Source organism: Antrostomus carolinensis, unplaced genomic scaffold (assembly GCF_000700745.2).
Source record: "Antrostomus carolinensis isolate BGI_N321 unplaced genomic scaffold, ASM70074v2 scaffold49117, whole genome shotgun sequence".
Lineage (NCBI taxonomy): Eukaryota > Metazoa > Chordata > Aves > Caprimulgiformes > Caprimulgidae > Antrostomus > Antrostomus carolinensis.
Genome location: NW_010329052.1, coordinates 1 through 11,224, shown reverse-complemented (window position 1 = coordinate 11,224; position 11,224 = coordinate 1). Strand labels below are relative to the sequence as shown.

General features: G+C 35.3%; 1 protein-coding gene across 1 annotated transcript; it reads right to left on the bottom strand.

Annotated features, from left to right (window-relative positions):
• Positions 1 to 531: 531 nt before the first annotated feature.
• LOC104528412 (non-specific lipid-transfer protein) lies at positions 532 to 10,183 on the bottom strand (the record flags this gene model as incomplete). The annotated part of the gene is made up of 11 exons (XM_010172411.2): positions 10,130 to 10,183; positions 9,552 to 9,606; positions 8,936 to 9,007; positions 7,824 to 7,955; positions 6,834 to 6,898; positions 5,671 to 5,797; positions 4,757 to 4,820; positions 4,450 to 4,536; positions 3,679 to 3,829; positions 2,622 to 2,769; positions 532 to 639 (listed from the first exon to the last, which is right to left on the bottom strand). Coding segments are annotated over exons 1-11 (1,063 nt in total), but the record flags the coding sequence as incomplete, so codon positions are not given.
• Between the last annotated feature and the right edge of the window lie 1,041 nt (positions 10,184 to 11,224).

Sequence of the window (11,224 nt, the reverse complement as noted above, 5' to 3'; positions counted from 1 at the left end):
GTAGCAGTTTTAAGAAAACAAAAAAACAAAAAAAGAGGAAAACCTGTGCCGCTGGGAAACGGTGACTAACTCAGCTTCTGTTGTAAACACCAGATGAATATTTTGACAAAAATAGTTTTTATCACAGCTAACAAGAGTACAGGCTATTCAGATACAGTAAAAATCTCCAAGATCTTAATTTTAAAGGATGACAACATACAAAAACAGTTATTCAAACTACATTCAGCAGAAATCGTACTATTGAGCAATTATTTAGAAAAAAGTTAAGCTGTTTTGCAGGTTGCTTTAATAACAATAGAAAAAAAGGCACTATAAAATTAAAAAATTATTAAATTCACACTCCAATATCCTTGGTCAGCCTGCCCTAATGCTTGCATTAGCTGGAAATGAGAATCAACTCATGAGCTTCTTTCTAGTCTTAGGAAGCCCTCATGTTTCACACAGACACACACAAGTGGGAAGCATCTGCCTGCTCAAGAGCTGTATCTTGTATCTAACTGGCACAACTACAAGAAATGTTTGCTTGCGTACCTGTAGCACCAAGTGGATGTCCCTTTGAAATCAAGCCACCACTAGGATTAATAACCCATTTTCCTCCGTAAGTATTGTCTCCTCTGTCAATCAGCTCACATGCTTTTCCTATAAAACAGCATTTATAAGAGAAAAAATGATCCTTTTTTGTTTTTTAAGTGGTTTTTCAATTCTACTGTCACTTCCCAAAGATGCTGCATATCAGTCAAAACCTAGGAAATACTACACCACAGATTCTACAGAGAGCAGACTGAAATTAAACAAACTATATTAATAAGACTTGCTTACACCACTGGAGAAAGTGTACCATGGAAAAGAAGTAAAAAGGCTCAGGTTTGATACAAAAGCTTTTTGAAATTTGCTGTTCAACTGTTTTGTTAATACACAGGTTTACGATATAATCAATATAATGAAGCTGTTCATTGTTCTATTAATGAAACAGCAGAGATAATTATATTTTTTATAGAAGAGGGGTTAGTCATAATTGTGACCCCCAGGACATGGCAGTCCTGGTGAACACCAAGTTGAACCTGAGCCACCAATGTGCCCTTACCACAAAGGCAGCTAATGGTAGCAAATGAAGAGATTAATAGATAGTAAATAAAACCACTCCGAAGATTAATGCTTAGAATTGCTTCGTTTTCCAGACTATTAGTTCCCACACCTTCAGCAGACAGTTCTCCCCTTTAACCAGTCCCTTACTCTTATTTTTGTACCAGCTTCTTCAGCCTACGTTACCAACACTGAAGTCTAAAAAAGATCTACTGCATTTCCTGTATTTGTAACTTACTTCTCCCATTAAATTAAGAATACCAGATTAGTCTTGCACATCTAAATCCACAACGTGGTTTATGCCATTTCACTAACCTCTATGTCTAACTAGTCTACCATCCCAAGGTATGTTTCTCATATTATAAAGGTCAGACTGACTGAAGGGTGGCGAGAATTGCACTATTAAACTACCATACACAAGACTTATTGGTCAGACAAGCACCACCAGGATTCTTCTGTATCTCTAATTAAAGCAATAAAACTAAAAAGCTTAATGTACCTATTTAAATAATGTCAAACATTTACCATTCATTTTTACTGCAGATGACAGTAAAAAGCAAGCATTCAAAGGCAAATATTTGAAAACCTACAAACACATAATGAGTCTTTCTGAAGATCTATGAACTTCTGTTTAAGTGAGAAAGCTCAGACTTAATACAATACACCATCTAGTGACAGAGTAGGGTACTTTCTCAAAATTAGTTAAAAACACATCAGAGAAAGAGTACATCAGATTATTATTTATGCAAAGCAAGAACACTTTTAGAGTTTAAATATATCAAATACTGAAGTAGCAGTTCAATGCGTTATTATTTGAAATCAAACAAAAACCTCTTCAGTAGATAATTGTAATGGTTTGACTTACATACACAGAACTAAACTCCACTGCCATTTAACCTGTTCTAAATCCACTCACTTCATTGAAATTAAACTAATCTGTACAGATTGTGCATTGATACACAGTTGACTTTAGAGGCATGTTCACAACTTGCCATCAACTCTGTATTTTCAAAGGCAAAGATGTTTCAAGATTTTTTTTAAAAAAAGTCATATCAAAGTTAGAGAACTTGGTAAGTCCCTCTGGAGGTAATTCTTATCTGAATTTTATCTTCTTAAAAGGAAATATGAGGAGGGATAGATGGATGGACGGGTATCTTGGGGTAGGTAAGTATATACCCCTGAAAAAGAAGCATAATACCCAGAGAGTCCTTAATTTCCTTCTCTGCTTGCTTAAAAGATTCACACTTGCTCAAACTAGCCATATGATTTCATAGAGTTGTCCAAGACTTTAATTTGCCCTGTACATTCTTCAGAAATCACATAACATGCTGACTTGTAAAACTAACTCTAGAGTTTGCAGGTTGTCTTTGTTACTACAGTGGTAACTTGCTTTTCCCTCTTATGAGGTTAACTAATAAGACTTAAATATAGAAGATCTGTTCAGCAGACAACTCAAAGGTCTAATGATATGAACAGATTAAAAGATACTTTAAATGCTTTCCATTTAATAAAACAGTGATGTCCATTGATGCTATTACCTTCCGGACAGAGTCCCAGAGCTTCGTAGGTAATGAATTCATTAACTGAGAAACAGTCGTGAAGTTCGATGACATCAACATCTGCAGGTTTTAGGCCTGCTTTTTCAAAACATTTTTCTGCAGCTTTTTTAGTCATATCATAGCCAACCTGCAACAAGAAGAAATTGTATGTTAAAATATCACTGAAGAAACAGAGCTAGAGATTTCATTTCTACAGGTATTAAATGTGCTTCTACATACCCTGTAGGTGAAAGTAACCTGTAGGAGGTGGCATCCTCATTTATTTTAATGCATCACATACCAGAGCCTTTAATATTCACACAGTATGAATTGTATAGGAAGAAATAACACATTCTAAGTCTCGTTGTTGGGAAGTTTTCTGACGAATATCCTCTATTTTCTCAACCTTGCTCACAAGCCAAATTGATCCTTTGCATCACACAGACCAACAGCCTTGAAACAAATCCCCAAACTGTTTTCCTCCCTTTTTCTACCAGCCGTCTGACTAGACTTGTATTCGAAACCCAAACAGAACATGGCTAGAGTTAAAACTGTTCACCATTCGAATGGTTTGACTTACATCCAATTATTTTAGTCAATTTGCAGAAGGATCAAAATTTTGCAGTTCAGGTCTCTTCCTTCATTCTACTTAAGCAAGTAATCATGACTATTCCCAACAGGTTATTTCAGCTTCAGTATTACAGAGACATAACTAAAATTGGTCTAAGTTTCATTACTCTTAAAAACAGAAAAATTAAAAAAATGTGTTTCTTGCTGTTCAAATTGTTTAAAAAGTAACCTTTAAGTAATTTGTTAAAAACTAGGTTTTTGATAGCAGGTTTAGAAATTTCTTACTGTTATTCCACAACCATATTCTTTGCTTTCTCCTCCTAACCCAAATAAAACTAATTCCACATTCACTACAAAGTATAATTTGTTTGCTTACTGACATGGAAATATCTACAGTATCATTAGGACTTGGAGGTATTAAAAAAACAAAACAAAACAAAACCTGCAACCCAAGGGAATATCAGGGAATACAGAATTGTAAACTTACCATCTTCATACAACTGTTCTCTTCAAATGTGCTTGGATAATCAGTAGCCATCACCTGAGCCAGAATTTCCACAGCTTTTGGCTGCAACTTATGCTTCTTCACAAACTCCTCACTAGCCAGAATTGCAGCTGCAGCACCATTTGATGTTGGACTGATTGAAAGAAAAAATAACATTATCATTCTATATTATTAATGTCAATCTTCCATAGAATTACCTTTTAAAACAAAGAAAAAACAACCAACAAAAAAAAAAATTCTTTGGCTGATGCCACTGCAACGATAAATTCCATTAACGCTTGCTGGACACTTTCACTTTTTAATGCTGTCCATTTCAGTAACATTTATAGCAGACTTTTGAACAGCATGACATAAAAATAGAAGTGAATTATTAAAGTTTTCCAATTTAGAAAAATCAAAGACTTTTCTTGTCTGGAAACATTGTTAACAACAAGCCTTTCAGCAGCGCAGAGGAAAGGCTGAAGAGAAGAATTAACACTTAGCAGCAATGGATGCAAGTTGGAAAAAGATACAGAAAGACATGAGAGCCCAAAAATACAAAAAGTATTTCAGCTTACTGTATTTACATTGTTAACAAGCACCTAGATAGTGTTTGGTCAAGACAGAAATTCCACATTTGTTTTATTTGTACAAAGTTTTACTTAAAATAATCTGTAACTTTTAATTTAAAAACAGACTTTAATTTAAACAGATGTCCTACCACATTTGTCTTTACATCAAGATTTATTTCACAGTGCTAAGTCCTCTCCTTACCAACACTGTAAGACAGTCAAGAAATCAAAAATTTTGCGAGAATGCAGAACTTCATCCAATGTGTACTCCTTTTGGAACTGGGAATACCTGCAAAAAAACATACAGATGTCACCTTAGTCTTGGTACAGCCCTTAGCAGTAGACATACTAACACTACACCATTAGGGAGCTACATAACTGTTTTTATTAAGCACAAGGCACTGGATATAGAATTTACGCTGAGTGTAATTCTAAAAATAATAGCCAGTTTTTAATGAAGTTAGTAAAAGCAATATATATTCAACATGAAGGTAGAGTACATTACTCACGGGTTGTTAGTTGAATGACTATGATTCTTCCATGCAATTTTTGCAAAGTATTCTGGATTTGTCCCTGGAAGGAGAAGGAAAACTGTGTTGAAACACTTTATTTACCCAAACAGTCCTAACATAACATTTTAAATACTGTGTCATAAGAATTTGACCTTACAAACATCCTTACAAGAGAGTCATTGTTATCAAAACTCTATTTAGAACTCAACTTAGGTCTAAAAATTAGATAAAGGTTACTAAAACTGGTTGAGTTTTTGCCAACAGAACATCTTATTTGCATATTCAATACTAACATAAAGAAAATAAGTGCATTTTATTTGAGATATTACTATATTACTGAAACTTGAACACATTTTCATATCAGCATAAAACAGCTGCAGTGAAATACCGGAGTCTAAAATTTTCCATATGCTAGTCTAGAACCAAGTGCAAATAAAGGATGCTCAACAGGCTGGTGTGCTACCTTGGAAAAAAATTCCCTTGTCTGGTGAAGGAGTCAGAAATGGCAGTGGCAGCAGCCTAGTACTATATATTGAATCAAATACCTGAAAGCTTTTGTCAGACAATTAAATCCCAAGTCTATCAACCCATTCGAAGACACAGGGAAAAATGCAGGAAGTTATACAACCTTATCACCCAGACTTTACAGAAGCACAAACCATACCAGACATGCTGCACCACAGCCTTAATTTTGTCTCCTGATGGTTTTATTTGCCTACACATCACCAACCTTTCTGTAGATAACACTTTATCCAAATGTATTCCCATATGTGTTAGCTGTAGATGTTGCAATTGTAGTACTTGGGTAAAAGAAAGGACACCAAATGCTGTCTTTTTAAAAACCAAAATCTTTATATATTTTTAAATCACTTCATTAAAAGAGAACCATGACAAAATTTGTTTTAACACACCGTATTTCTCCATATGTTCTTTGCCAGCATTTGCAAACATCTGAGGTGCTACTGGAGCACTTGCTAAGCCATATTTATTTATCATAATTTCCAAATGTTTGTCCATTGGATTAGTTCTGTCTGAAAACTAAAAAGAAGAGAAATAGTTATAAAGCAAGTCATGATTTCCTTGTAAAGAAAAGATTGTCATAAAAGTGCTGGATTTCAAGCAAAATAGAGGTTTTTCTGGTATTTCAACAATTCAGCTGGACAGTATGTTGCACTTCAGTGACATGTTTTGAAGCATTCATCATTTCCCAACTATACGAAAGAGTAAATAAGCAGAAAGTGCTTAACATTATAATCAGCGTACTGATTCACAACAAAGACCACCTCTATGTGATTTCTATCCGAGTCACTATTTTCAGCAGAGGACTTCAGGTATTTTTCACCTCAGCTTAAAATCCTATAGTTAATGTAGTTCCAAGTTATAAAATTAATACTATATTACTATTTTCAATTAAGCTTAGATGAAGTATCATAAAGCATGTTCAATCAGCTGTTAAATTTAACATTTCTCACCCAAACTTCTGCATATATTATCAAATTTGTCAGTTCTGTAGTTAAACAACATATGGGCTCTAATATTGCTTGCCATAAGGCAAAATACAAACAAAACCCCCACACTTCTCCAGTAAAAACAAAGAAGAGACAAGAAAGAAAGGTTTATGGAAGCCCTTATTTTTTGGGAAAGTATGTTAATTGGTCAACTGAGTAAACATCAAGCCAAAAGCCAGAAGATCCAGATTCCTTCTTTGATTTGCTGTGTCATTTTGAGAAAGACTTTTCAATTGCTCAATGCTTCAGTATTCTATCTGGTATTTTCGTTATTCCCTATTAACCCTGCCTTCACTGTATTCTTGGCAAAATACTCAAAGCATGACACACTACATAAAATTAAATTATAAAACTTTCCATGCAAAATTTGTATATCATAGCTGCAATCAGAATCATAAAACTCATTAAAAGTTTTCATGGATGAAAATTATGGTTTATTTTGTAATCAGCTACAGCAACATCTTAAAACAACTGGTATTTATGAGAATATTTCATAAAATTACAAAAAATGAGGAGTATTTCATCTACAAATACAACGAAACGTATAAAGTGTTTCAGACACTTACACCTGAAGAAAGGGATCCTTTTGCCATCCTCTCAAAGCCAAGTGCCAGAACACAATCTGCCAAACCTTAAAATAAAATTTGTAGCTATTTAAAACACAATGTAATTATAAATGACATTATCCATAAAGACCCACCAGCTGCTTTTCCTCCTTTCTTCATTTCTAAAAGAGTGTCAATATGGGGGGAAATGGTATTGATACAAACATTGATACTGAAGAATGAGAGATCACTACAGGGTTTGGGATTATTTTTAAACTGTTTGACAGCAATTATCTTAGATGAGCAAGCACTTATGTCTCTGCTACAAATACTAGTATAATCATACAGAATGTTACTATAGTTTTCATTACAGAAACATCAGCATTTAAGTGCAAGAAAGTATCAAAGTCCATAAAGGAACTGCAGAAACAGAAGGAAACACTCTTCCATCAGTTCAAAGCATAGTCTGTCACAAGGCATGGCTCTCTTCCCCTCCCTTAGAAAAATGTGTTAGCCAAACACTTGTGTTAATTTCAAGTTAAAAAAGAAAAAAAAAAAAAAAAAGATTTTAGCAGTTTCTTCTCTCGTTTTCATTCTGCAGAGTCCGGTGTCTTGCATGACTACAATGCAACTTGTTCTGCACTTCTCCAAACAATTCTTCCAGAAAAGACTTAACTGGCTTACTACTTACTACTAGGTTCATACAGCTTATGACACAGGAAAAGACATTTATATCATATATATCACCTTACTATACCTACAGATATAATCTCCTAGGTGCACACATAATGTTCATAGTGATAGTCTTACTCTTTTAAGTGCTTGGTTTTATACTTATATATACAACTGACCAACCTTTTCAGTTCAGTGAGGCAGAACACAATTTTGTGTAGGAGGATAGGACATTTACAACTCAGAGTGTCACACAATCACTAGTTCTGTTCTTCATTCAAGTTATATTTATAGAAATAGAGAATATGTATTATCCACCCCCAGAGCAAAACAACTCACCTCCTTCTACTAGCTGTCTGGCCATGAACAAAGCAGTTGATCCAGTAGCACAGTTGTTGTTCACATTAACGATAGGAATGCCAGTTAAACCCAAACCGTGATAGATAGCCCGTTGTCCACAGGTTGAGTCACCTTTATACAGAGGCATAACGTTAAAATAAGGTACGTACTCAAACTTCACTACCAAAAAGAAATCCCACCACGTGTGTGTGATGCTAGCACTTCAGCTGTAAACTTGAATTTTTGAACTGTCACCTTGAGTGTGTCTCTCAACTATCCACAGCACAAAAACCTTAGAAACAAGATGAAAATAATCAGATTTTTAAAGCAGAAGTTTATCCTGCTTCTATGATAACAGGCTGTGAATCAATGGAAGGTAACTGGGGTTAAAGCACAAGGGTTCGGCAGGGCAGCACTGTGGTGGTATGTGAAAAACTCAGTTTTGTCTACATCAGCTGTGAAGCATTAATCTGGAACCATATTAGAGCATGTATTCTCAATAATCTTCTACAGTACATTAAACCATGTTCTTATATATGTCCATAGGATTAAAATAGTTATGAACCTCTCACAGAGTAAATATCATCTATCACTTAAAGTTGAGTCCAAGCAGATACCTTTTTTGTACATGTTCGATTCCCTGAAATACCCTAGCAAGTGTCTTCAACTCAAAAGCACTGGATAAGCAAACATATCCATTCTAGTGCGCACACAGCATCACACAAAGAATAAAAGAATTTTCAAGTCTACTGCCATAAACATTATGATATGTAAGTTTTACACCATTTGAATAAATATAACACCTGATCTTGCTGAAAGAGATACTTTTATAAAACATATTTGCAAGACACAATTTTATGGAGATCTTTCCACACCTGTGACTAGAATTCTAAACTCCATAAATAAACAGACATAATCTGTGATCATTAAAATAGTAATTTTTTAAAACTTTGATACAGTTCTACTAACTAAATATTGACAAAATTAAAGATCATAACCGGAAATTGATGGAATCCCTCATACTTTATCCACACAAATGTGGGCAAACTTTATCCACACAGATGTCTGCAAATGTCACAGATGTCACATCACAATCAAATGACATTACTTACCATAAACATAACCCACACACGCCTGCTCCACTGCTGAATAAGGAATCCCAGCATCAGCTAAAGCTTTCTGGCCTAAGAAAAAGTTTAAAAGTTGAAAGGAAAGAAAAGAACCAAAACAAAACAGGTCTCAACCATAACAAGCAAACCTAACTTAGTATGTATGATTCATGCATTCACAAACAAGAACAAGAAACAGCTATAAAAACGCCCTATTATACCATGCTAATGGTTAATACAGCCCTGCATCTTAATTCTTGTAAGGACAGTTTTGCAGCATTTTGAGTTCTGAACAAGCTCCTTTATCAGAAAATTTCATGCAATCACATCTGTTCGTGCATAAAGGTTGTTTGTCCTAATGAAAGTATGCTGGAATATGAAATTATTTAAGCACCCAATTTGATTTTAAGCTATCTTTTTGACCTCAGTACTGGAAGGCAGTGAGTTGAACAGTCATGGATTTCGTGAAAGTGTTCTTATTTATGAGTTTTAGATTTGGTTTTTATATGTATCTATTTACTGAACAGTAGCGGATCCTTCATATGTATAGCAACAAGATTAACTGTAAGACTTAAAATAAGTGTCAGCAATCAAACTAAATGCTTTCTTATTAAATTACCTGCCTCCTTAGCCATGTCAGGATAATCAGCACTGTTCTCATTAGGCTTTGCGAACTGACAAGAAAAAAGAATAGGAACAAACAGTGAGATTTAATACATCTTTTGATCAAACTGATATATTTTAAAACTTTATATTTATCTTAGAAACAGGTTTGTGAACAATCAGTTTTAAATAATGCAGACAATTTAATTTAACTGACCCAAAAGTGCATGCACAAAATCTGCACAGTTTTCAAGTGCTACCGCCAGACCCTGTGATGGCTAAAAAGAGAAAATAGTGCAATTTTATGGAAGCTGAGGATCATTTTTGCTCAGTCTTAAAACAGATCCATGACTTGTATGGAGATGGACAACAACCCTGTCCAAAGCCTGTGGGTGGGACAGAGAATAACTCACTTTCACTGATTCATTACAATGCATGACACAATCTCCACGAAGGCATTAATAAATACTTCCACTTTATTTTGTTACACTCCTATTTGTAACAAGAAAATGCTTGTTCTCTGTATGGAACTTAATTCTACATAAGCCTCCCTTTCCCAAGCCTTACTCCACTTTGTTACAAATCATATTGTACCTCACCCCTCACTGTTGGAGATGGCGTTTCTATTTTCTTTGTAGTTCGACTCATTACAGTTCACCAACAAATACATGTGTTTTGTATTTTATACCATTAAGAAAAAGTGTTGCTGCTAAAAAAAATCCTCTTACTAACTACTTACAGCTCTAGAAATTGTTTTATGTTCACTGTTAGTATATAAAAGTTGATTTGCTGCCTCCTTACGTTTACCTACCTCCCTAACTCCAGCCTTTTGCAACACTGAGCTGTACTTTCTGCAGTGCCTCCTTTCCTTAATGCAGACAGAGAACCTTCATACAGAAGGTTGTAAGAAAAATCAGTCAGTGAACTGATCATTGTAAAAGTCTCTACGAGTGATTGATGTTACCTGAGCTAACAGAGAGGGAGACAGAGTATTGACAGTTTCTCAGATCACACTGAACTGGTAACTGAGATAATCCACTTTTGAAAATGAAAGCCATGGTCTGTGGAACTGAAATTACACACACGGGGTATGTGGATTGTTGTTTTGAGAAGGTATACCAATTTTTAGCAGACATTACATCAAGATTTTTTAAAAAAGAGAAAGGATACAACCCTAAAAGACTTCATAATGGAATGCTTAAGACGCAATACGGTGCCTGGCAAGTTTTAGTTGTCTCTTCCACACTACTGTTCCTTCCTCGAGCACATCACAAGTGAGTTTCAGGTGACAGTAAATAACTTCCCAAATGACACTCTGTGACCCAGCCCAATAAACACAATTAACAGAATTAAGTCTTTTATCTTTTATTTCCTCTCATATCCCCTCACACGCTGAAGAAACACCCACACAGCAACAACAACAACAAAAAGTTATTTTAAAAGTACTGGGTTGGGTTTTTTTCTGACTACTCTGGCAAGTACCAAAGTTGACTTAAGTTCCATCAACCGAGATAAAAACAGGTTCCTTTAGCTTTGGCTCCTCTGGAAACGTGCATCAAAGGGAGGGGACGAGCCCTTGACCTGGGGCTGCAGTGACGCGGGGACACGCTCTGGCCATTGGAAGGGTTTTATCGACCGGCTCAGCGGAGCTGCAGAACGTTTAACTTGGCCGGCGGGTCCGTCCTCCCC